The sequence below is a fragment of the Larimichthys crocea genome, chromosome XV, assembly GCF_000972845.2.
Source record: "Larimichthys crocea isolate SSNF chromosome XV, L_crocea_2.0, whole genome shotgun sequence".
NCBI lineage: Eukaryota > Metazoa > Chordata > Actinopteri > Sciaenidae > Larimichthys > Larimichthys crocea.
The window spans coordinates 8,368,940-8,394,240 of record NC_040025.1 but is presented as its reverse complement, the minus strand read 5'-3'; the positions used below and the strand labels follow the sequence as shown (position 1 = coordinate 8,394,240).

Genomic DNA, 25,301 nt, shown 5'->3' with positions numbered 1-25,301 from the left:
AAGAAGAATCACAGCTCCTACTATCAGGGGCGCCGCTAGGAATTTTGGGCCCCATGATAAAAAAAATCTAATTGGGCCCCCTCTGTGCAGCTCGTAGTCACCACATCACTAGGACCTAACTATCCCATCAAAAGCTTTACATAACTATAATCAAAGGCTTGCAACTGTTTTGCGTCTTGTAGTTCAATACTAGTCTTCTTATTCCTCCCCTTTCGGCTTTTCCCTTCAGGGGTCGCCACAGCGAATCAGTTGCCTCCATCTAACCCTGTCTTCTGCAACTACCTCCATGTCCTCTTTCACTGCATCCATAAACCTCCTCTTTGGTCTTCCTCTAGGCCTGCTGTCTGGCAGTTCAAAACTCAGCATCCTTCTACCAATATATTCACTATCTCTCCTCTGGACATGTCCGAACCATCTCAGTCTGGCCTCTCTGACTTTATCTCCAAAACCTCTAACATGTGCTGTCCCTCTGATGTACTCATTCCTGATCCTATCCATCTTGGTCACTCTCAAAGAGAACCTCAGCATCTTCATCTCTGCTACCTCCAGCTCTGCCTCTGTCTTTTTCCTCAGTGGCACCAAACAACATCGCTGGTCTCACCACAGTTTTGTACACCTTTCCTTTCATTTTAGCTGAAACTCTTCTATCACACATCACACCTGACACTTTTCTCCACCCGTTCCAACCTGCCTGCGCACGCTTCTTTACCTCTTTTCCACACTCTCCATTGCTCTGGACTGTTGACCCTGAATACTTAAAATCCTCCACCTTCTTTATCTCTTCTCCCTGTAACCTCACTCTTCCACTTAGGTCCCTCTCATTCACACACATGTACTCCGTCTTGCTGCGGCTAACCTTTGTAGTTCAATACTAGTACTAGCACAATATTTACTGCTGGTGATTTGTACATGCATGCAAGTCTGCACACAGTATGCAGTGCAGTTCACTATTTGATGCCAGATTAAAAGCCACCATAAAAATGTGCTAAAGGACATTTTTATTGAACTTTTACTGCCCAAAACACGTAAAAACAAAGAGGTAATTAATTGGATTATTATATTTGAAATATATATACTCAATGATAATGGTTTCATATTTTTATGTTGGTGTTTACCTATTTTTTGGGGCTCCTGTCAGTCGAAATTGTTCTAACATTTCCCCCCCTATACGGCACCCCTGCCTACTATACATTCTATAAAGTACTGCATAAGTAATAGTAGAAAAAAGAAGAAGAAGAGATATTTTATTAATCCCTCAATGGGGAAATTCTTTTTGCACTCTGTTTTATTTACATGCATTTTTAACCCAGAACACACACACACATGCAGTACAAGGGCTCATAGACATGCAATGTGGAAAGAGATTGTGGAGTGATGGGCAGCCCCCCTGATCACCCTGCGAGCAGTTGGGGGGGTTCAGTGCCTTGCTCAAGGGCACCTTGGCAGTGCCCAAGAGGTGAGCTGGCACCTCTCCAGCTACCACTCCACCTTCCATATTTTTGGTCCATGCTAGACTTGAACCGGCCACTCTCCGGTTCCCAAGCCAAGTCCCTATGTACTGCCGAAGTAGAAAAGGCCCTTATCCATGATCCGTTGGGATCCTTAATGATTCACCTGATCCTCCTTTTTGTAGTAATACTAACAGATCATATGTTAAAGGACTCCTTAAAATAAAAAAAACATGGAGATTTAATGGAGATTTAGCCCATCCTCATAATAATAAATAAATAATAATAAAAAATTTCCCATGAGAACTAAAGCTTGCATCACCTGATGCACACATGGAGGTATCTCAGTCCATGTTTAGTATAATGAGGCTTTTTTTAGTGCTGCATATAATGACGGTCACTGCAATAACTACTTTATGTAGCCACTGTAAGGACAAGACTGTCTTCATGTAGGGATAAAATCCTTGTGTTGTTCTAAATGTGGCCTTCTTGTAAACATTTTGTTTTATGTCCATGCTTTGATGCAACCACAAGAGGGACACATTTTCCTTCTGGCTGTCATGAAATGGTGGCTTCCTATTTCTGAAGCAAGCTAAAAGGCCTTCCAGTGCCACAGTTTAAAATCAGATCAGTGTGTGTATGTAATGTGCATGAAATGGTTTAATAAGAGAACCTTATTTTTTCTCACGAGTCAGAACATTTCCATAGAATACATTTCTAATCTAATTTCTTCAATTCAGTTCCTTCATTTAAATAGTGAACTACAAAACAAGGTGCACCATGCCTGTTATGTTAGTGTTGGTTACGATTGGCAGAATATGATATAAGACAGAAAGGTAATGGCCTGTTGTCAGTGTTAAGTTGTCGTACTGTTGAGGCAGACATTAAAGTAGAAGCTGTCCCCATGCTCTTGATATACCCAAGTAGTTTCAAGTCAGTATCTATCACAATTATAGTTAGTGCTGAGAGTAACTATGTATTACAATACTTATGTTACTTATGACTGTTTCAAAAATCTACATATTGGAAATGAAAAATGGTCACATTCACGCACACGCCTTTGAATATAACAGCAAACCCCAGAGGATTTTCCATTAAAGAACATCCTGATAATTAATTCAATACAATATTGATTTTCTCACCACACACACCCACACCACACCACACCACACCACACACACACACAGTACAGTAAGTTTTCCGACAGCAAAGGGTCAAAGTTTAGGTGTCTTTATTTCTCAAACACGTGTAAAACTAATAGACAAACATGACTATGTACAAGTTCAACATGCTGAACACAGATGACATTCTAAACTGCTGGTAAACACAAGGCACCATCCAAGATCAACAATCAAGTTACAAAGTCTGAGATCTGAAGTGAGTCGTCAACTGCGTATGTGCAAGTGTGCAGTATTGTTATTCTCTTATCCTACAGTATGTGCTTATGACATTATTACACGAACAGCAGGAGAGTAAAGGGAACATGAAGCGAGTTTGGCAAAGTCGGTGATCTGAAAACTACCTCCTTCCTCCTGTCGTGTCTTTCTCACACGTTTGACTTGATTGAGAAATCATAGCAGCGGTCTTTCTGTGGTTTTCAATGTGTACTCCATAGCTACACAGAAATGAAAAAACTCAAATGTTTAACGATTACAGGAAAAAAAAATCTGCTGTGTTGCCTAGAATAGTCAATCTCACTCCCTGCTTCGTACATTCTCTCACACATGCAGTGACAAATAATATGATTATGACTTTAATACCAATACAGTAGATTATAAGACACCAAAACCTTTTAAAGCTATGGATTTGAGACACACTAAATTTGCTTTTTAGCAGCAGTAGTAGTACACAGATTTGACTCCGCCGCAGTATTTGCATCACTTCAGCAAACACCAACTTTTTGTTAGGTTACACTAAAACAGGCCCACAGCAGTCCCTCAAGGAAAGTGAGATTTAGAGCAACATGTTTTGTTTGGTGTCCCTTCCGGTGATAGTTTTCTGCGTGTCATGTGGTTATTGATGTGTTTGTTTTTCCTGGGGCCGATAACATCCAGAAAGTAGTGTAGGTCTCACTAATGTAATGCAGGTCACATGAACACATGAAAAACATATCATTTCAAAGTTACTATTAAAAGCAAAAATCAACAAAAACAGCTTTACACTTCAAAAGGTGACACAAAACCAAAGTGGATTTGGTCTCAGTTATTACAGCTATAATCCCCAGAGGAGATTTACAGACACAATAAGAAACAAAGTGCTTGATTTAGGACCGATGCTTAAACAAAATGACAACCACAACCCTGCAAATTTGTTGCAAATTGTACAGAATAGAAATGATTGCATATATTTCTCAGCATCTAATCACGACGTTTTGTTTACTGAGGTCGTTTTATTGTAACAAGAACATATTCCTTTCACAATCCACTTATATCCTAAAGAAGAAAAAAATATATATTAAAAACAAAAGAGTGTGCAATTTTCTGCTCAGCGTACTAAACATTTATGTTCCCTATTATAGGCAACGTTATTTTGGCTGTCACATACAAAACGGAGAAAAGAACGGACTAGAAAAGCCTTGTAATGTATTGTTACGATAAAGGTTCGTGGAACTAGGCCTCTTCTTAGATTCAAAAATGATCAGGAAACTGCACAAAATATGCTATAATACATCTAAAAAAATCTGACTGTACATGATCGGCTGTTTTTGGTTTTGCAAAAATCTTGCAGTATAAAAACATACAAACACTGCCATAGAGAAATTCAAACTAAAATGTTTTTTCGCTCTTTTTTTTTTTTTTTTTTTTTGCTTTCGACTAAAATAAAAGTATTTTGGATCTTGTTGTGAATGACAGTATCACTCAGAAGATGAAAAATTCCATCGATTGAGGGGTCGTAATACATGGGCTACATTTTGAGGTAATTAAAGGTGACACATTAAGCAACTATGAATTCAACGGCTTCAAAATGTGCCCAGATATTATCCAAAACATGTTCATAAGCAAAAGAAAAAAAAAACATGTTTATCTGAAGGGCTCTAATGTCTTGATCGACCTCCTTCAAAAGCGTGGTGCTCCTCGTGCGCTGAAAACGTTATACAAAAAGAACATTTACTCACAATTTCAATCCATCTATTACAAAAATCCAAAAACAAAAAAACAACTACGACATATCATCGCTAATATTCCAAGAAAATACTCACGTTTGTAAAACACTGCTTTAAAAGGTGTCTGTGGAAGGAGCTCGTGGATCCTTCCTAAGATGTTTGACTCGTTAGCACAAGAAGCATTTCCATTCCAGACCTGAAAGACATCTTCACGATCTCTTACACTGACGCTGACTCCGACTACTTCATCATCTGGGAAAAACAGCAAAATAGAATTCGATGAATCCATTTATGTATTGTGGAAATACATAAATACATTTGCAGCTCAATCAAGAAATTTACCTGAGGCACAATAATCACTGAACTGTTCTCCGATGGTAGCCAACAGCAACTCCTTCCACACGACAGACTGTAAACGTGAAGAGAAATTTGTGAGTAATAAATAATGAATATGCACATAATACATAATAAATACTTGTATTGATTATGTCACTTACGGTGCTTTCTTTAGGTACTTTCATTTTCCAGACACCGCCTTTAGCATTGCTTTCTTCTTCCCTGTTTGCAAATCAGAACATCACATAAACCAGTTCTAAACAGCTTCAAATACTATGAACATGCACACGCACACACACACAGGTGTGAAACTTAAATATAAACCCACCAGAGAGGTTTTCTTTCTCCTCTCATCAGGTGATAGCTACATCTCAGTGGCAGGCTGGAGACTCCGGGTATGTTGTTGTAAACTCTCCAAAAGTTCTACTCCAGTGCCGAGGTGAGGAGAGAAAGAAAACAGGTTATTTTAGTGAAGCACAGACAGTTTGGCCTTCTTAATATTTTCACATGTGTTACACTGTAGAAAAACAAATCAATGTCAAAACAAAAAAAACTTTTTTTTTCCCTCATTGCTCTGAACACACAAACACACATTGTGTATTTATGAATCCTTGATCCCTTCTCCACGCTGTCTTAATTACAATGACGCATTCATTTATAAATTATACTGTTATGTTTATATGTCAACCAGCTTGTTTGATTGAAAATGCCGTGTGTATTGTGTAATATACAATATGTGTAATGCTGCTAAACCTCAGCTTGATGATGTGGTTGTGTAACATGGCACGCAAGGATGCGACTACTAAAGCCCTGACACTGTTTATCAGTAAAGAACAGGGCATTCATCTTCTCCTTATAGCTGTAATTAAAGTTTTCCGGAGGAAAAAAAACTCCAACAGCTGTGTGGAAAGAAAAATACCTTGGCACAAAAACTTTGAGTGTAAATAAGAAAAGTTGCCATCGAAATGTGTAACCTTTCACATGAGCCTGCTGGAGCTGTGCCTTTGCATCAGCATCTTACCTGGACAGTCTCCACGGTGTAGATTTTCTTCAGGTTTGACTCGCATTCGGCTGCTGTCGTTCCCGGTAAAGATCTGACGGAAAAAAGAAAATGAAATAAAAACAGACTCAGACATTTAATTAAATTCCACTCATTTTATTGCCGTCTAAAAAAAATAATTACAAGCTTGTATAGATCTTCTAATGTGGCTTGTTGCTAAATGCATTTGTGTCAGTGTGTGCTACATGACTCAGACATGCTTCAGTGAGCACACAGGTTGGCTGGGGTTAGGTCAGATGACAAATAAGCCAGTAAACAGTAAACAACACTGACCCCGTTTGATTTGTACACAGACTGGAATATGAGACTTGTGCAACACGCTGTCACTTGAGTTCAACTCTGTTTTGATCTCCTCGCATTAATACTTAAATAAGTGAATTTAAAAAAATAATAAAAAATGGGGATATATATAACAGAGGCAAGTTTGACCTACATAACTTTGGATCTAGCAGGAGTGCCTCACTGGACAATGACTCAACAAGTTCTTAAACAATCACACCTGCGCTAACATTAGAAATAAAATCCTCAACTGGAGTTATTATTATGTTTATTATAAGCTAGACATAATTACGCCCTTTTTGTTTTGTTTTATTTTAAGATCCTCGAGTAGGGAGGTCTTGCGTATGTAGGTCAGGGAAGAAAACAAGTTGGCAACACTATTAACAAGCAGTATTTGCTGTTTAAACACACATATAAAATATGATTTGTGTTGACTTGCAGCAAGGCCTGATCAATCATTTCTTTGTCCTCATTAAAAAAAAAGGTCAACCACAAAGAGTTCACCTACTTGACACTGGGTTATTGTATTAATAATATAAAGAAATAACCAAACAGTGCCTTACCTATCGAGCCAGAAGGTCCACGGTGAGTGTAAAGGCAGAGTGTCGACTTCATTGTCATTTGAAATCCTTCCCAAATCTCTGTCGCTGATGTGAATGTTGTGCTCCAGCAGAACCGGGCTGGATGGCGTGCTCAGTTGTAATGCAGCTACCGGGACTGCCATTGTTTTTGTTTTTGTTTTTGCTCTGAAAGACTTTTTATTTTTATTTTTTAAAAGGCAAATGGCTGTTGTCGTTGTTTATATATATATATGTAGGTCCTTCGGGTGAAATGATCCCCGATCAGCTGCTGACTCATTGGTCGCTTCACCGGGTTTGCGCCGTCACAACAACAGAAAAAAAAAAAAAAAGAAAAAACAGATGACGCCCGCTGACCGCCTGCAGCACCTTCCAGAAGTTTCTCCTACACCTGCTTAAAAAAAATAAAATATATAAATATAATTATCAGCGCTTTACAAACAAACAATATCTCAAGTCTGTCTTATTCTCGTCGCTAAATGGTGCGTTCAAGTGCTTTAACCCGGGGCGCATCTTCCGTAAATGTGAACTACGTAATTTCCCACCGCGCATGCGCAGTCCGCCGCAAAAGCTTTGTTGCTGGTTCGGTTAGCTCGCTGCTAACTCGGCTAAACTAGCGACTATTTCCTGGCTGCCTGTGACTGGACACAGCTATGGACACCGACGCGTTGCTGGAAGCGTTTCAAGGCAAATGTTTTAAAAAAACATATAAATGATTCATTGTTTATTTATTTATTTTTTTACGTGTGTTTTGTCGCGTCTGCCAAGCGGGAATATGTAATGTTTAGCTAACTACGTTATGTGCGTTACCGTAACAACCTGCTCTGCCTCCGCTCGGCCTAGTTAGTTTACTGTCACTGTCAGCGAGAAAGTTGTATTTTTTAGTATTTTATTACACCTTTTGACCTGTTTTTATCTCCTAAACTGGTAGTTAGAGGTTATGTAAACAGCTAACTGGCTGGCATCGAAATAAACGCGCTTACTTTGTAACTTTTACAAGAACTTTCAAAGTTAGTTCAAACTTTGACGGTTTTCTACGTTGCACAGCTCACATTTGACACTTTGCAATCATTTAACTGTCTCTAATGCACAATTTAAATGTGTGTAGCCTGAAACTAAAACGTGATTTAACAGTTTACATGATTTTCTACTGGCCATGTGCTTTTCTTTGCAAAGTTGATACAGGTGCAGGTATTGTTTGCAGGGTTCCCACGGGTGCTTGAATTCCTTGAAAATGCTTGAATTTCAATCCAGTGTTTTCAAGGTTGTGAAAATGCTTGAATTTTTTGTGAAAATGCTTGAAATTTGTCTATTTGTCACTGTTATTGCGCTATGGTAGTTACACAATACACCGCTCACAAGCTGAGAATACAAGCCAATTCACAATTAGTTAAAAATCAAAACAGTCAATCTACCACCATATGAAATAATGCTAATTAGACCCATATTATTATGCCATACAGTGGCACCGCTGCGCTTCCCATGACCATCATGGCAAACACAACTAGTAGGCTACCTATTTAAAGGTGCTGGAAAAATGGAAAAACTGGTGCTTGAAGGTGCTTGAAAAGTGCTTGAATTTGTTCATGAAAAAGGTGTGGGAACCCTGTGTTTGGTTAGGCTTGGAGTCAGATATTTGTAATGATCTTGTGTTTTTTTTTTTTTCTTCTTGTGGGCATTTTGCAGATTTTGAGAAGAAAAGCAAGAAAGAGACGTGTCCTGTCCTAGAGCAATTCTTGTGTCATGTTGCCAAGACAGGACAGCCAATGTGAGTAGAATTCTTGTGTCATGTTGCCAAGACAGGACAGCCAATGTGAGTAGTCCAACAATAGTGATGACCGGTTCTACTTAATATATAATAAGTCATAAGTCAAAAACAGTGCTAAATTTGGCTGAAGTGGTAAAATAAAGAGCCGTCTGGGAGTTGAAAGAGTCGGCTCTTCTTGGTGAGTCGAATGATCCGACTCCCTAAAAAGAGCCGAACTTCCCATCACTCGTCCACAAAGGCTCACACACAAAACAAAACCAACACTCTTCTACAAACCGTCACACACACACAGCAATGATGCCGTCTCTGCTCGCTGTCGTCAGCGTTATTGTGTTTTCATTCTTTTTTTTTTCTCTCTATCTTCCAGGATCCCGTGGTCGCAGTTCAAAACGTACTTCGTGTTTAAGTTGGAGAAAGTCATGGATGATTTTCACGCTTCAACGCCGGACCAGAGAGGGCCACACAATCCCAACGTAGACTATGTCCCCTTCGAAGAGATGAAGGAGAGGATCTTAAAAATAGTGGATGGTTACAACGGGTGAGTCGAGCACAAATCGCAAACAAATCCTGGCTTTCGTTTTAATATTTTGTCCGAACTTGTGACTGAGCTTTGACTTTGAGGTTAACCAGTTTTTTTTATCCAGGTTGATTTTGTTTTTTCTCATTCAGCTCCAGTGCTGCCATGTTTGGTAAGTGTTGATGCCAACTGTAAGACAAGTGTCTGGGCCTAAATCTAAATATATCTCTTGATAACTTTTCCAGAATCCCGTTCACCATCCAGCGTCTGTGTGAACTTCTTACGGACCCCAAGCGCAACTACACGGGAACAGACAAGTTTCTCATGGGTTTAGAGAAGGTGAGCGCCGCACTGTGCTACTAGCTGTTAAATCAGTGTTTTCACTCAGGGTAGGTAATATTAAATCCTAAATATGTGTTTTTGTTTTCTTGCAGAATGTAATGGTGGTCAGCTGTGTGTACCCCACATCAGAGTAAGTACATCAGCTCTTGAGCGTTTACTCCACTTGCTCTGCTGGCTGCAGAATTTCTGTTAAGCTGCTTCTTCTGATGCACATTGACAGCTCCCTTTTTTTTTAAATTTTAAATTTGCTTTTGCAAGTTACGATTAACAGCCAGTTGTTTTGTGCCTTTCTACTTCTTTCGAAGGAAAAATGGGGCATCCAGTGTAAACAAAGTGAATGGACTGATGTTTCCTGGTAACTCCTCCCTATATTCAGACAGGTGGGAGCTCCAATACTTGTCAGTGATTGACTTCCATGAATCTTAAATGATTGCGTCACACACCAGCAAGTGGAAGTTGAGTTAGTTTAGACGGGGCAATAGTTAGTTAAGCAATTACGTCAGTTTGGCTCGAAGTAGTTTTGCCATCTTGTGATATTGCTACTAAGAAATCTTCATTTTCTTTTTTCTTTTTTTGCAGTCGAAATGTAAACGGACCGGGCACGCCAAAACCACTCAACAGACCAAAGCTGTCAAGCTGTCATTCACTATCGACCAACGGGCTCCCTGAGTGTCCTGTCAGTAAAGTCTCAGAGCCAACAACAGAGGAGGTGGAGGAGCACCATATCAGGTAATTGAAGTATGGCGTGGCACTGTGAGGGAATGTGTAGAATACTGAATGAGTCTACTCGTTATTTTATTTCAAATTCTGGGACACTGGTGGTTTGTTAGTATGTAAAATATTCCTTTTTTAAGGAGTACATACTAACTACTCACTGCTTTTAATCTTAAATCTTCAATTTGATGAACTGACTCTGCGTTTCTGTCGTCCCTGCAGCGACTCCTCGCCATCGGAAGGTGAAATGGCAGCAAACAGCGGGATCAAGAACAAACACACCGAGGAGGAGGATGAAGAGGAGGATCCCGATGCCGACAAACACGAGGTCAAGAGGCTCAAGTTTGACGAAAAGGACGAGGACGAGGCAGAAAGCGAAGAGAAGCCGACGTCGTGTTGTAAAGGGTCGGAGAGCTCACCAGAGACACCGGAGTCTTCAAAAGACTCTTGCGGTGAAGAATGCGAAAGCGGAACGTCTTGTGACACACCTACCAGTTCAGAGGATCATGGTAAGTGTTAACTCATCTTCACTCAGGCTGACATATGTATACTCAGGTATTAAAGTGTTTCAGTACCCATGTGTGGTGTCTTTAAAGATGGAGGGCTATGCTGGAGCTTTTCAAAACAATCTGCACATAAAACATGGATCTTTTTAGTGCAATTCGAAAGAAACGAGAAAGTTGTGGATTTCCTCATTTAAAACTAGGCAGCAAATAATCCAACTCATGTTTCCTCGTGTCTTTGTCATCATGCTGCACAACAACAGTAATGCCAGATTTTTCTTACTCCCACAAAATATATATTTGTAACCAAGAGACGGTTCAGAAAGTTCACATTCTTTAGTGTAACTTTAACTGAAGTATAGTGACAGAAGTCAGAAGAATCAGAATCAGAAGTACTTTATAAATCCCCGTAGGGAAATTGTTTTTGTTACCGCAGCTCCCAAACGGTAAGTGATAGCAAGGAAACAATAGTAAGAAAACAAAACTTTAACAATATACCCTATACAATATCCTATTTTAAACAATATATACACACTATATACACATGTATAAATAACGGTTAAATAGAACCAGTAACAGTAAAAAAAAACAAGTAACAATTACGTTACGTAGCCATGCTGTGTGTAGATATGCTCAGTATAATAGTTACAGAAAGGCTGTGTGTTGCGTTTGCTGCCACAGAAAAGACCTAAAAGTCAGTTTATGTAACGTTACTAAACTCTCTTCTTGTACTCTTTACAGCAGACGAACTAGTTAGTGCATGCTTTACTATTATTTATGATGTTTTTAGATGAATAATACTGCTCCATTTAATGTGTATGCTGCATTTTAGATGTTAGGTTATGCAGATTTTTAACTACCATATATACCACAGAGTAGTTTTGGCCTTTGTGTCACAAACATTTTGGTCACGGTGCCCCAGTAAATTTGTACTTTTCAAGTCCAAAGTGGCCTTGCCCAATAATTTTTTACAATTTGGGATAAGTGCGGACACTTTTGGAAAGTCTCCTCAAAAGCATTCACGGTGTTGCACTGTGTTGTGCACATTTCAAGTGGCAGAGGTCGTTGTGACCAGAAAAAGAGCTTGAGAGAGAAGCTTGAGTCCTGCCTACTTCCTTACTTTCTTCACACCTAGCCAATCACTGAGTGACATGATCGTGAACAAAAACTGTTAAGTGCAGCCAACGCCCCTGTTGCATTGTCAGAAATGTGTGTGGGAGGTGGAGGGTTTCAAAGGCTAGTATACAATCAGAAAATTACTTACATTTTGAAGCATATTGAACAGACTGTGAGTCAGCGGTGTTGAACGCTTATTTGTCTCTCACATCTGATGAAACAGATTGATTTCCATCGATACACCTGTTTACACAGGCTGTGCAGTGAGAGTTTATCTCCCGGTTTAATGTCGGACTACCGCAGCACAATACGTAGTCTCTAAAGTCACGATTATTAAGTTTTATTCTTTATTTCATAACACTGATTTGAACACATTAATGCATTAAAAAGCAACAACTAAAGATAGCTTTAAATATATTATATAGTACCCACAAATTCTTTGTTACACAGAAAAAAATATTTAGAGCTCCAACGATTAGTTAATTAATTGGTTTGTTGATTGAAAGAAACAGTTGATTCATTTTTAGAGAGAATGCCAAAATCTTGATAGACACTATAAAAACAAACAACCAATCGATTATTAAAGAAAAACATCAGATTCTTCTTCTTCTATAGTGAAAACATTCGTAAACTGCAGCACTAATATTGTTCACTTTGGTCCTCAGAGCCCAGCAGCACACAGACGGAGCCCTCTAAAAGAGAAGAAGACTCCTCTGAGAGGGGGGATGTCCACAGTCCACAGGAGAACGACAGCACTGTGGATCAACCTGAGCAGCCGGCTCCTTCAGAGAAGAGTACAAGCTCCGAACAGGAAAATGAGGAGAGCAGCAGCAGCAGCGACGGTGACGGCCTACCCAGTGACAAGCAGGTCCCCTCTTCTAGTAATTCACCTGACTTGTCAACAGAGGGCGTCCCTGACAATTCAAACAGTGCACAGACTGCGATAGAGCCCGGCGCACATGACTAACTTGAAGCCCCAGCCTGCCAACTTGACTTTATTTTTTTTACACTGTAAGATACCCCACCGAGGGTATATCTGTAGCACTGTGGACCTCTAGACTTCAGGACCAGGAGCGATGTGGACCTCGAGATGCCTCACAGAAGGGTCTTTTTGTCCTCTTCAAGTTTCAACTACTCAAGGCCGCACGTCGTCTGGTCTTTAAAACTGGAAGGAAATGATTTAAAGAAGATTATGGCGGCTTTTGTTTTTCTCACTGTTGACTAAAAGTTTTTCTAAAGTCTTTTTCCTGTTTGTTTTTTTTTTTTTTTTTTATATATCTGAGCATTATGATAATTTAACCTTGATAACTGATGTGTTCAGTAATTTCATTATCGTCATTCGGCATGTATTTTTTTCAAAAGGATACATTTGACAGTTTGAGTTGTGTGTCGGGCTAAGCCTCGTTGTTTCGACTATCTTTCTGACGAATGTGTGTCTCTCTAGTTTGACACATGCCATTAAGAATGTGAAGCGACCCTTCACAGATGTCTGTTTTGCTTTTTCTACGAAGCACATACCACAAAATGTATTTCTTACTAACAATATATTGCACTTGTTTGCATTGACCCCTTGAAGGACGTGGAAATGTCACTGTTTTGCTTTGCGTGTGACGCCTGTACAAACACACAAATGTTGCCCGTTGGGTTAGTAGGGATAGGATAGTATATTGGTTTGGTTTAAGGGAAGCCATCTCTGCACCGAAATCTGTCAACAGAACACAAGGTACTTTTACACTTTCTGTACGTCAAACCTTTAGTTGTACAAATGTCACTTTTGATAGCTTGGATTTTTACAGTACGTCTCTGTAAATCAGTTTTTGTAGACTTGTAATACATGTCCACTGCCTTTGTAGAACTGATAATGGGTGGAAACTGAATGCTTGAGCTTGTATCATAGTATTCATTGAAAGCAATAAATGCTAAAATCTAAAGTTGGAGTATGCTCAGTTAATATCTGTTGTTCTTTTTAAGTCGCAAAGCCGGGTATACTTCATGTCTGCAGAACAACGAGGGCCAATGAACTAATTATCTTTTATTCACACGTGAGGTGTGACTCAGCTCACTCAATTCACAGTTCTTGACAATACACCTCTGAAACTAATGACCTGATTTCTGTAAGCTGTACTTTGGCTTTAAGGCTGGAAAATGCGCTAATACACCAACATCAGCCAAACATACTACATGATTAACCATTTAGTATTTTAAAGTTAGTAAGCGAACATGCTTAACTTTCAAGTATTCGCCTGGTAGCATACTAGTTGGATTGCTATGACATGATTTTTACAGACATTCACAGTCACCGAGGGATGAATCCTACTGACCTTTGTGAACTTGTGAGGTAATATTAGTCTTTTCATATACTGTAGCGCCACCAGCAGCAGCACAAAGTTGGAGTATGGATTATAATAACTTATCTTCTGACTTCTCATCTAGTTGCATGTTAAACCAACACGGATGGTGAACATGTTAAACACTGTACCCTCTAAACATTAACATACTTGCATTACGCTAGTGTGAGTATTTAGCTCAGGTACTTCATCACTACTAAGCCACAACAGTAGAGGAAGTAGAAGTGAGAGATGACGCAGTGAATGTTACTTAGGATCAGTCCGGGTGGATCTTAATTAGGCCTGCCCTCGGTACAGGAAATTAATTTGTGAAAGATGATGGGATGAAGGAAAATACGGGTGAGATTTAAAATACCACTTGTGTAAGAAGAGAGGATGTGAGTCATTTTAATCGTGTGAGGATCATACAGTGGCTTAATAATCTAATCGAAGATTATCACTATCCCTGTCGTCAGCATATATTGTGAACCAGGCCAGGCTTTCACCTGTAAACAATGTCTATGGTTACCACTAACAGTGACACTGTTACACTACTGAAACCAAATTTCCTGGGATTACTCCACTGGCCAAATGCTTGCAAGATGATTCAACCCATGTCCCAAATATAACGGCCCTCTTGCAGTGTTGTGTAATGTGTAATTCATCATAATAATCATAATGTCCATCATTAGTGAGTTATTATTGGCTCCAGTGAGACTGAAGCAGGCATGTAAATAGTAATCAGGGTAGCAGTAAACAACCTAAAGGTCGGAGCTAACGTAACCTCTGTGAATCATGAGATGTGAATCATAACTACTGGAAAAGATTGCTTAAAGGAGTATATTTAGAGCATTCCACTCCCATAACGTTTGGGGAGTCGTATTCACAAATAACTGTGAAAATCTAAGCAGCTGTTTCTGAGGTATCCTGATTTTTATTGGCTAAAATAGGTGAAACAATGATGCCTACATTTCCCATAATGCACCCCTCTCCAACTATAAATGTCAGACGTTGTTTACAGACTTCAATCTTGAGTGTAGGTGTGCACACATTCACATTATTCATACAGTTTAATAATTACATTGTTAATAAAAGGTCCGTTAAACTACAGAGGTACTTCAAACTTGTTATGAGCTAAAAATGCATTTAGATAGATGTGTTTGTCTCTGTTGAGGATAGGTGGAGGCAGTGCCACAAGGAAATCCTGTCATGATCTGTTTGTGAACTAATTGATTTTGACAAGTGTAGACTTCTAATCCTCATGTGATCCATAACGGTCTGTGTCTCATCCTCAATCTCAGATGGGATTTTGCCACCATAGAGAGCCCAATAATAATTTGGAGCTTGTATGGACTGTATGGTAATTTTGATTTTTTTTTAAATTTGATTTAAGAAATATAATATTTGTGGATTCTGTAATGTAGAGGGGGCAAGCTTTAAAAGAGTTAGCCAGGTCAAACAGTTTTATGTAATGTAAGAAGTCATTTCTGTCTTCTGAGAGTTGAAGAGGGGAATCTCTACAATGGGTCAACGCCTGAGCGAGGACTGTGACCCAGACAAGGAAATCGATGTGGCAGAGCTGCAGGAATGGTACAAAAAATTTGTTGTTGAATGCCCGAGTGGAACTCTCTTCATGCACGAGTTCAAGAGCTTTTTTGGAGTAACCGACAACAAAGAGGCTGCAGATTACATTGAACACATGTTTCGAGCCTTTGACAAGAACGGAGTGAGTACAAACTTCTGCTGTGTGCTAGTATACTGTAACCTAGATGCATAGTAATGTTGTTGATCGGCAGCGTCCCGTTACTGAGCACATATTTTTTTTAGAGCTTAAACAATTGGTTCATAACTCCATTTGACAGAAAATGACATCAATTTTGATAGTCGATGTTGTAAGTGAGGCAAAAAAAAACCAAATATTTACAGGTTGCAGCATCTGAGATGTAACTGAATATCAGAAATAACAAGCAATTTGTCAATATGGGCTCCTGGGAAATTACAATGTGCATTTTTCACAATTTTCTGACATGTAGTTTAAACAATTAATCGTAAAAAAATAATCTGCTGATAAATCAATACTGAAACAAATTGTGAGTTGCAGGGCTACCGATTTATTTCAATTGTCACAGCTAGTGAGAACTTTTTTGATATTCTGTCTAGTATATTTCCATTCTAAGAGGTCATAACTCTTTCTCTTTATGTCCGCAGGACAACACCATTGATTTTCTGGAGTATGTGGCAGCCTTGAACTTAGTCCTGAGGGGTAAACTGGAACATAAGCTGAAATGGACATTCAAAATGTATGATAAAGATGGAAGCGGATGCATTGATAAAGCAGAGCTTCTTGAAATTGTGGAGGTAATATATATATATATATACTGTTATACAATAAAACTACTGATCTGCAAAGCTTTCAAAACATTTCAAGATAAATCAGTGGGCTGAAATGATCAGCAGTCAGTGTAAGATGGTGTAACGTACTTTCCTGTCACTCTCAGTCTATTTATCGGTTGAAGAAAGCCTGCCATGGAGAGCTGGATGAAGAATGCAATCTGATGAGCCCAGACCAAGTGGTTGACCGGATATTTGAATTGGTTGATGAAAATGGAGATGGTGAGTGTTTGTAAGTTTTCTAACAGCTCCAAATGCTTCGTAAATGATTCAAAAGGCCTGCGTCAAGCTCCTGTAATGGCTTTGTGGGGTGTTAATGTAAAAGTGGTGCGTTTATGCATATTGAAAGGGAAAGCTTGTCTCGGCTGTTGAGATTGCAATAAAACGATGAACTCAAGAATGAAGAAATATAAAGTAAAAGAACAATCATCACTGAATCTGTCACTCAGGGGAGCTCTCGTTGGATGAGTTCATCGATGGAGCACGGAGGGACAAGTGGGTGATGAAGATGCTGCAGATGGACGTCAACCCTAAAGACTGGATCAGCGTTCGAAGACGCAGTGCTGACTTCTAAGGCCGGAAACATGGACTGTCAATCTGATGTGCATGCACACACACACACACACACACACACACACACACACACACACACACACACACACTTCATGTGTGACCGATCAAGCTGTTATTTTGTATGTACTGCAGTTTATATGTATATAAAGAGAAAACAACAATCATCCTTGCATTTTACTGCTATGTTCTGATTGTTCTAATTAAAGGGGCTACCTGTTCAGTCAGGTCACTGAGCAACAGTAGTTTTCACCTTATTTATTGCCATGTATGGTGCAATAGGTTTCTTTATACATCTGTATTTCATAGACGCTGCAGACATGAGGCACTTCTTATTTTGTTTTTTTATTCAGTTAACATGTTTTAAATCTCGACACAACCACAGAGAGGTGTTTTGACTTATCTAAGAATGATTAGACCTCTTCTCAGGACTGTGTGGAGCCATGTGCAGACTGTTGCAGACCTCATGTTATTCCCATCATAGCTCAGTCCAACTTGAACCTGAATAGAGCGCTGATAAAATAAATCAATAAATAAACATAAACACAATATCAACACTGCCTGTTTGTTTTTTTTATATATAAATCTGATGTATTCCATGAAGTAAATGATGTATACAACCTCAAAGGTAACTTTATTTATAGACATTACACTGGAAAACTATAATTTAATGATAAATATCAGAATTAGTAAAGAGAATTTTTTGTTTTTTTAAGTTAATTTTATTTATCTGTTGTTTATTTTCATTTAACATTGTTATTGTGCAGATGTGGGGTTAAATTAGGGATTTTCTTGTTGTTGTGTATGTATTCCATGAAGTAAATGATGTATACAACCTCAAAGGTAACTTTATTTATAGACATTACACTGGAAAATTATAATTTAATGACAAATATCATGATTAGTAAAGAGAATTTTTTGTTTTTTTAAAGTTAATTTTATTTATCTGTTGTTTATTTTCATTTAACATTGTTATTGTGCAGACATGTGGTTAAATTAGGGATTGTCTTGTTGTTGTTGTGTATGTGCAGCCTCTCCACAAAGCCTCGCTCTTTCTCGCGAGATCAGGAGACACTTTCGGTTGCTGCAAACTGACCCAGCTGTCAGGGAGCGTCCTAAAGGTGAGTTTATCCAGCGGTTCAGGGCTCGGCTGTGCGTTTGTATCTTTGTCACTTTGTCACTTTATCGACGCACTTGCAGAAACTGAACGGAGCGTTTGTTTTCATGCGTACACACCCAATAAAACAAGTGCTTTACTCACTGAGGACAATGTCGTCTGGAGTACAGAAACCAGTCACACACAGACTTAAGGTAAAGCTCAGTTTGTTTTTGGTGTTTTTATCCAGTCATAGTTCCCCCTCCTCCTCCGACACGTGTGTTTATTTCTTGTCGTGTCATTCCGTTTGCACACGGTGTAATGCTGCCCCCTCTCGGCCAGCGTGCAGACCGCAGCACATGGAGACCGAGTTATGTCACCGGGAACCTGTTCTCCTGTCCCGAGGACGAGGCTCTGGCTCACTGCATCAGTGAGGACTGCCGCATGGGGGCAGGCATAGCGGTGATGTTCAGGAAAAAGTTCCAAGGACAAGTGGAGTTAAAGGAACAGAGTGAGTCAGACCTAATGTTATTATGAGAAAACATGGAAACCATTTTTGGTCTTAATTGATGAGACCTAAATGACCAATATATGAAGCAGGCACCTATGTGGTACTGGTAATTTATTCATTTTCTGTATTGTTCTGTACTGAATAACACTTTGCTCCTCCTCTCAGAGTTATTTTATGTGTGTGTGTTTGCTGTTTGTTTTGTTTTGTATTCATACCCCTGATGGTATCATAAGAACATAAGTTTATATCCTCATAATTATAGTCTCTGTCTTCCCCTTTCTTACTTAAGTTATTTTTTGTAACAGGTTTAGGTGCTGTATACTCATTTTTTGTGTTTTTTTTTCTTTCTTTGTTTTGACTGTAAAAAAAAAAAAGTGAAAATAAAGTATCCAAAAAAAATTTCATCTAGAATAAGGGTGGTACTGATTCAACCCCAGTGATCAGCACAGAGAAACTGGTTTTGTTATAATAAAAAAAAACATCTACAAACATCTACAATATAATAATATAAAAGTGGGATGATTTTAAGGCCCTTGCATGAAAATATCTCTATTTTTTTGCATGATTTTGGACCCATTTATCCACAATCGTCTTTGCAAACTTCCCTAAAGTTTCAAGCAAACATCTGCGTTGGAACATTTTGTACAATTTGTAACAACTTGTTCTTTTTTTAAAAATATCCAAACAGAAAAGCTGACGGGACAGTGTGCCGTACTGAAAAGAGGCAGGCGTTTTGTCTACTATCTGGTAAAAGATGTGACATTTAATTTGAATTGTTCCCTACGCAGATAAGATAAAACAACAGTTGTTCTTACTTTCCTGTTGTTATTTGTGCAGATCACAAAGAAGAAGGCCACCCAAAAGCCGACTTATGACAGCCTGCAACGGAGCCTGGAGGACATGAAGTCACACTGTGTGCTGAACGAAGTAACACGAATATCAATGCCTCGGTTTGTAGCGTTTCAAGTCATTTAGTCATCCAGTGTTAATTTTGTCACCCATTTTTCAATTTAGTCTTAGTCTTGTGTCAAAGTTCATTGTTAGTCTTAGTCACTTTTAGTTTTTCACAAATCAATTTTGTTAGTCATATTTTAGTTGACTAAAAGTCTCAAAATTTTAGTCCAGTTTTAGTCAAAACATTTTAGTCTTTTTCTATTTATTTCAGGAATATTTTTTTGTTTATCATTGTGACTTTTTTCTCTGCTTCTAAATAATGGAAATGGGACCACACGTCCAGTCTCTTTTTCCTTCCGAGCATGATTGCGCTGTCCGTACACCGCGTTTCTCCTGCATGCTGTTTGTTTCCAAGCCACAGGTGCGAGAGCAGCAAGAGGATCTAAAACGTGTGGCCGTGATGTTGCCTACAGTAAAAGAAGTGCTGGCACAAACACATGACAGCAGGACTGGATGTTGCTTTTTTTTCTTATATAGTAGAGGAAAACGAGGAGGACGTTTTTGTTTATTTTTATTTCTTGCGTGACATCTTGTTTTTATTCGTCGACAAAAACGCACATTGGCACATTATCCGTCAGTGTTTTTAGAGCATTGTATCGTCTCGTCTTAGTCAAGGGAAAAAAGGCTTGTTGACGAACATATTTCGTCTCGTCGAAATTAACAGAGTAAAACGGTGTGTTTCTCTCGCTCTCTCTCGCTCTCTCTCTCTGACAGCATTGGATGTGGCCTGGATCGACTCAAGTGGGACAGAGTGTCTGTGATACTGGAACAGGTGTTCAGACACACAAACATCTCCGTCACAGTCTACAGCCTTCCTGAGAGAGCAGAGACCAAAGTGATGAATGAAAACGCTCGCAGATGATTGATGAAAATATCTGTAACTGTACTAATTTGCACTTTTTTTGTATATTTCCCATGGAGTTCAAACTTAAAACTGTTATGTTCTAAATGTAAATAAAAAAATGTTTGCACTTAAAAATCAACCAAACCCTCATGAACTCTTAGAACTTAGATGAAACATTATTTACAGTCTTCTGCAATCACAAATTTTCAGCTATTTGCTTCCAAAACATGGAACTCTATATTTATTATTATTGTTTGTCCACCTGTCCCTTCTGGTTTGTATTTTTCACTCGGACACTGAGACCAAAATATCAGGTATCTCTTTATTCTCCCATTCATCCTCCGGACAATTACACTGTTGATCGAGCAAACTGTGTAGTTTCATTTCTCTACGGCATCACATAACTTCTAGAGTGCTCATTGTAGCCTCTGCCGGTGCTTGAGGTATTGAATGATCTATTATTGATTGTTGGGGTATTGTATTGTAAATGCAGGCGGGACACGCTGGAGCTACCAGATGTGAGTCGAAAGACAAGAGGGACGGAGGGGGAAACCTGATACCACAAAGTCAATCCCGCACGTCCATTTCATCCAGGATGGGGAAGCCTTTTAGTGGGAATCAGAGCGCTAATACTACAAAACATCCATTCAGCGCTGTCTATCACAGCGGTTCATTGTACACTCAAACTAAAAGGGGGCTCCATTTAATAATTTGACGACATACTTCAGGTGTGGGTAATTAAAATAAACCTCAGCAGCAGCGAGACCGAGTCTGATCAGGCTCAGTAGTTTGCTGCCTGTGACCCTCCCACTCTCCTTTGGGGCACCTTCAATAATTCATGAGGAGAAGGCATTAACCGCTGTACACTGCGGCTGCCTGCCCATTCCCCCCTCCACCCCAACCCAACCCAACACATATATCCTGGCTGGGCTGTAAGACTGTACATCGGCATCACTGCAACCAACCCCCACTCTCCTCCTCCTCCTCCTCTTCCTCTTCTTCCTCCTCCTCCCTTTCCCATCCCCCTTCTTGCCTGGCAATTAGACTCCACACTGCAGCAGAGCCACCTAGCCGTGCTGCAGTGAGTGCAGGGAAATCTCCCTTCTTCCATCTGTGACCTGCTGTCACACCTCACCATGCTGCAGCTTGTGAGGACTTGTGCATGTAAAATCTGTCCCTCACCTCCCTCCCAAATAGCCCTTTTCCTCTTTGTTCCCATGCAGCTTCTGCTTGTCCCACTGCGGTCCACTGATTCGCCGCCTATGCTCTCTCCCCCCCCTCCCTATTCCCACTCTCACTCCTCTTCTCTCCCACATACTCCTCCCTCCCTCACCCCTCTGTCCTCCATTCCCTTTTTTTTCTTCTCTTTGCTCGATGCGTATGAAATTGCAGAGCTCAGCATTCTTCTCCACTGGCACTTAGGGAAAAAAAAAAAAGAAAAGGGAGATAGGGATGAGCTGGGCGGGAGGGCTTCTGGTGCACCATATAACTGGCCTCCTTCCAATTAAAGAAGAGAGCTTATGTTATTGAAGAGCAGCTTAGCCAATCAGGAGGCAGTGCAGGCAAAGACAGCAGGACAAAAAAAAAAAAGAGCGAGTGGGCAAGAGGAAGCAAAAAAAACCTGCAGTGTGTGTGTGAGTGTGTGTAGTTTTCATCCCTCCCCTGAGCAGATCTTTATCAATTTGTGTACTCCAGTCTTGGGGTGCGTTTGAATGGGGTGTCTGTGTGTGTGTGTACATGAGGCAGAGTTTACAGGAGGACAGGAGTAAAAGGTGTGTCTAGATGGCTGTGTTAGACTCCTGACTTGTTCATTCTGAAACTGGAAATAAGAGAAAAAAGTAAGAGAAGATTGATTCTTTTTCTCTCTATCTCAAAGTGTCTCGGAGCCTGTGGAGAAGGGGGAAGAGCTTCGGTGTCCAGGAAGGAGAGCAACCTGCACAAAAAGGTAAGCAGCTGTGTTCTCCTCCTACTACAGGCACGCTGGATTTTTTTAACACTTCTGAAGTTGTTTTTGTCTTCTTTGTCACTGCATGTCAGAGCATATCTGCCTCCCCTTTTAGTCTTTCATGTGTTATTGCATTCAAATATGCGCATGGATTTTTCACTTTGGTGATTTCTTGACATTAGAAAGACTTGACAGAAAAGCAGAGGGAAAAGGCAGAGGATGGTTGAGAGAGGAAGGAAGGGAGGGAGGGAGGGAGAAGGTTAGTGCGGGACTCCCTGATGCTTCTAGGCAAGTTTCTGTGCACACGGTTCTCTAGTGCTGCAGTATCCCATTACATCCCTGAGCGGAGCTGCCTCAGCATCCAGCCACTTCCAGGCAGAGCTTCTCAAAACCATCGACCAGATCCCTAAAATGACTCAGTTTGAACTTATTCATCATCCCTGCATGGGATAAGAGTAAACTTTTGTCCCTTATACTGTCAATTCAGTGCACATCGATAAACTCAGCGTGCTCAGTGCTGCAGCCCATTGTAGTTTTTGTCGTGCATGCTCCCATCGTGTATTCTGGGTGTCATCAGGGGGGGGGTTTGCTTAGATAACACATTGAATTGGCTCTCTTAGTGTTTGAGCCTGGTGATTGAGTTTTTAGTGTTGTTCATCTCGTGTTCTGGGACTTCTTCAATCACAGCCTACAGCAAAAGTAGCCTCTCCGATTGGGTGAACTCCTTACCGACTACAGTTTACCAAAGAAGTGAAAAAATAAGTCTCTTATCGGGTTTATGTACGCTCACTGGAGTATTTAAAAAAGAAAATGAGCTCAAACAACCAAGAAAGTGAAGCTGTCTTTGTTTTATAGTAAAGGACATCTGATTCATAGTACTCAGTTTTCAGTATGCATTCATTATCAGCACAATACATCCCACTGTTTTTTTTGTTTGTTGTTTTTTTTTCTTTTTGAAAGTCTGACCTTCATCATTTGTGAATGAAGATACGATGCTGTCCAGCAGTGGGCACTGTGTGTTTTCTCTGTTGGAAATGTCTGTGAACGGCTGGCCTGCTGCAGAATGGGAGGCAATACGGACAGGACTTTGTGTATCTTGTGTGGGCACGCTGAAAAAAAACGTCATTAGACAGGATAAAGAGTACAGTGTGTACCTGTGTTTTCATCTTACTTAGAAGAAAGGCTAATACCTTTCACCCTCTGCATAGTAGATATAATACCGAGACATGCATGAACCTGAGCTGAATCACTGATCCCAGTAACTGGTTTTAAATAACGTTTCAATTATTCATCACCCGGGATAAGGAGCGGGGCTGGGGAGGAGATGTAACTCATTTCAGCACCACGGACAGAGGCCAGAGATTCCCATTCTTTGAAGCAAACCGATGTTCAGTCACGAGGCTGGGATGACACGTTAAGGCTAAACTAATTCCTCCGTGTCCGTTTAGATGACCTGGTAAATTGCTACACACAAAGCCCTTATGTGATATCGCACTTGGGCCGTGCCCATCCATCCTTCATCGTTCTTCAGTTGAAGAAGACATGAAGAAAACACTTTCCATTATTCATGCGGCTCTCCTTTTATAGAACACAGTCTGTCTAAGGAGGGATGTTTCTGCAGAGGTGCTGAAAACGCGTCTCTTAGCTCTTTTTAAAAAACCTCGTCCTTCCTGTCATTGTCTACCTGGATTGTCGCTGCGTGCTCCAGGTGGGAGTGTCAGGCGCTGTGGGTTTATTCTACCTTCCCTCTTTTTTCACTTGCACCTCAAACTGTGGGGTGAAATTCATTGCATCGCATAGATGGTTATATTCCGGTGATCATTACTATTAAGAAACAGCTGAAATAATACATAATCTCAGCTGATAGAAGCTAGTAGCTGATGAATTTTTGCCGGCGCTATGTTACATCTGTGAAAACGAAAACACAAAACATGTAACGACTGCCGCCCGTACAGCCTGGACACCTGCTGTCACACAAAGCTTTGTTTCATGTCATGGTTGAGAGAGACCAGGAAAGTGTCTCTGCGGGACGCAGTCGGCGTACTGAGAAACTCATTCAGACAGCAATGATCAGAAAAACCTAATGGGAAACGGAAATGAGACCCCTCACTGTTTCCACGAATTAGCACGTATCTCTCTTTAGAATAGAAAACAGAGTGAAATAGATGGAGGAGATTTAACCACTTCTTATTAGACAGAATAGCTGGTTTACACACACACACACACAGACCCTCCATCCTGTCATTTAACTGAACTTAAGTTAATCTAGTGTTTCATCAGCTTCTTGAATCAACATAAACAGCCCTGTTCATGTGCAAGAATTCACCAAATTTACAAGAATCATGTATGTATACACATGTTGTACTCTAACTCTTTTACAGAGTTCTGATGGGGTTTTTGGGGGAAGGAAAGCAGCAGCTGTTGGGCTCATCCTCCGTGTATGACACCCTCTGTCCCAGACTGTGCGACATGAGTGTTTAGTGTGCTCCTGTAAATGATGGGGAACGCAACATAGCGGAGCAACAACTGCTGTCACCATGACATACTACAGTTAGCAGCAATCTCCAAACTCTCCACGTCAAAGGAGGGGAAGACGAGCTGCTAAAAAAACTCACAAGCTCACGAGCAGAAATAGTGTCGTTGCTCTTGTGTTGTTTAGGCTGCAGACTGCAGATATTGAAGGTGAGCAGACCCTCTCGGGGATAGTAGGATGACACTGTGATGAATACAGTGAAGTGTTGGAAGGACAGTGTGTTTCTTTGTGAGCATGAAAAGGGTGCTTTATCATAGTGTTCAAGGAAAGGTTACAGAATGTATTTGTATAAATGTGTTAGTGTGCATGTGACAGTTTAAATGAAGGATATAAGAGACGCACGGATCACAGTCAGCTTTCAAGAGC

The 25,301-nt window shown here is 40.1% G+C and overlaps 5 protein-coding genes across 8 annotated transcripts in view; 4 read left to right on the top strand and 1 right to left on the bottom strand.

Annotated features, from left to right (window-relative positions):
* Positions 1–2,662: 2,662 nt before the first annotated feature.
* LOC104932176 (eukaryotic translation initiation factor 4E type 3) lies at positions 2,663–7,273 on the bottom strand. Its single transcript, XM_019257114.2, has 7 exons — positions 6,790–7,273; positions 5,909–5,981; positions 5,216–5,310; positions 5,049–5,109; positions 4,894–4,960; positions 4,648–4,803; positions 2,663–4,529 (listed from the first exon to the last, which is right to left on the bottom strand). Exons 1-7 carry the CDS (start codon positions 6,948–6,950, stop codon positions 4,483–4,485), a joined length of 660 nt encoding a protein of 219 aa, XP_019112659.1. The 5' UTR covers positions 6,951–7,273; the 3' UTR covers positions 2,663–4,482.
* A 75-nt stretch (positions 7,274–7,348) lies between these two features.
* Positions 7,349–13,695, top strand: LOC104932174 (serine/threonine-protein phosphatase 4 regulatory subunit 2). Of its 3 annotated transcripts, XM_019257107.2 has the most exons (9): positions 7,349–7,491; positions 8,491–8,572; positions 8,940–9,110; positions 9,335–9,428; positions 9,524–9,561; positions 9,737–9,811; positions 10,011–10,160; positions 10,368–10,654; positions 12,430–13,695. In XM_019257107.2, the coding sequence occupies exons 1-9, from the start codon at positions 7,458–7,460 to the stop codon at positions 12,729–12,731; spliced, it is 1,233 nt and encodes a 410-aa protein (XP_019112652.2). In that variant the 5' UTR covers positions 7,349–7,457; the 3' UTR covers positions 12,732–13,695. The 3 variants fall into 3 exon arrangements, with proteins under 3 accessions (XP_019112652.2, XP_019112654.2, XP_027144363.1); XM_019257109.2 differs by lacking the exon at positions 9,737–9,811; XM_027288562.1 differs by lacking the exons at positions 7,349–7,491; positions 8,491–8,572 and adding an exon at positions 8,587–8,617.
* Positions 13,696–15,480: 1,785 nt separating this feature from the next.
* Positions 15,481–17,445, top strand: guca1b (guanylate cyclase activator 1B). Its single transcript, XM_010747337.3, has 4 exons — positions 15,481–15,817; positions 16,300–16,449; positions 16,590–16,704; positions 16,932–17,445. Exons 1-4 carry the CDS (start codon positions 15,614–15,616, stop codon positions 17,054–17,056), a joined length of 594 nt encoding a protein of 197 aa, XP_010745639.1. The 5' UTR covers positions 15,481–15,613; the 3' UTR covers positions 17,057–17,445.
* A 619-nt stretch (positions 17,446–18,064) lies between these two features.
* oard1 (O-acyl-ADP-ribose deacylase 1) lies at positions 18,065–20,544 on the top strand. Its single transcript, XM_019256940.2, has 6 exons — positions 18,065–18,173; positions 18,253–18,363; positions 18,491–18,659; positions 19,348–19,406; positions 19,497–19,609; positions 20,328–20,544. The coding sequence occupies exons 2-6, from the start codon at positions 18,277–18,279 to the stop codon at positions 20,473–20,475; spliced, it is 576 nt and encodes a 191-aa protein (XP_019112485.2). The 5' UTR covers positions 18,065–18,173; positions 18,253–18,276; the 3' UTR covers positions 20,476–20,544.
* Positions 20,545–21,829: 1,285 nt separating this feature from the next.
* Positions 21,830–25,301, top strand: part of LOC104927443 (synaptotagmin-2) — a 55,259-nt gene continuing 51,787 nt past the window's right edge. For both annotated transcript variants that reach the window (XM_019256920.2, XM_019256910.2), the window contains exons 1-2: positions 21,830–22,229; positions 22,334–22,402. The gene's annotated coding sequence lies outside the window, so the exon portion shown is untranslated. The remainder of the gene's footprint in view (positions 22,230–22,333; positions 22,403–25,301) is intronic.

Excerpts from the sequence above, each read along its gene's own strand:
- oard1 (XM_019256940.2), top strand. The coding sequence starts at position 18,277 with ATGCGTACACACCCAATAAAACAAGTGCTTTACTCACTGAGGACAATG. Across the intron at positions 18,660-19,347 it reads AGTGGAGTTAAAGGAACAGA|AAAAGCTGACGGGACAGTGT; the intron begins GTGAGTCAGACC and ends ATATCCAAACAG. Across the intron at positions 19,610-20,327 it reads ACACGAATATCAATGCCTCG|CATTGGATGTGGCCTGGATC; the intron begins GTTTGTAGCGTT and ends TCTCTCTGACAG.
- LOC104932176 (XM_019257114.2), bottom strand. The coding sequence starts at position 6,950 with ATGGCAGTCCCGGTAGCTGCATTACAACTGAGCACGCCATCCAGCCCG. Across the intron at positions 5,110-5,215 it reads GGAGAAAGAAAACCTCTCTG|GGAAGAAGAAAGCAATGCTA; the intron begins GTGGGTTTATAT and ends ATTTGCAAACAG. Across the intron at positions 4,804-4,893 it reads CAGTGATTATTGTGCCTCAG|ATGATGAAGTAGTCGGAGTC; the intron begins GTAAATTTCTTG and ends TGTTTTTCCCAG.
- LOC104932174 (XM_019257107.2), top strand. The coding sequence starts at position 7,458 with ATGGACACCGACGCGTTGCTGGAAGCGTTTCAAG. Across the intron at positions 8,573-8,939 it reads GCCAAGACAGGACAGCCAAT|GATCCCGTGGTCGCAGTTCA; the intron begins GTGAGTAGAATT and ends TCTATCTTCCAG. Across the intron at positions 9,429-9,523 it reads TTCTCATGGGTTTAGAGAAG|AATGTAATGGTGGTCAGCTG; the intron begins GTGAGCGCCGCA and ends GTTTTCTTGCAG.
- guca1b (XM_010747337.3), top strand. The coding sequence starts at position 15,614 with ATGGGTCAACGCCTGAGCGAGGACTGTGACCCAGACAAGGAAATCGAT. Across the intron at positions 16,450-16,589 it reads AGCTTCTTGAAATTGTGGAG|TCTATTTATCGGTTGAAGAA; the intron begins GTAATATATATA and ends TGTCACTCTCAG. Across the intron at positions 16,705-16,931 it reads GGTTGATGAAAATGGAGATG|GGGAGCTCTCGTTGGATGAG; the intron begins GTGAGTGTTTGT and ends TCTGTCACTCAG.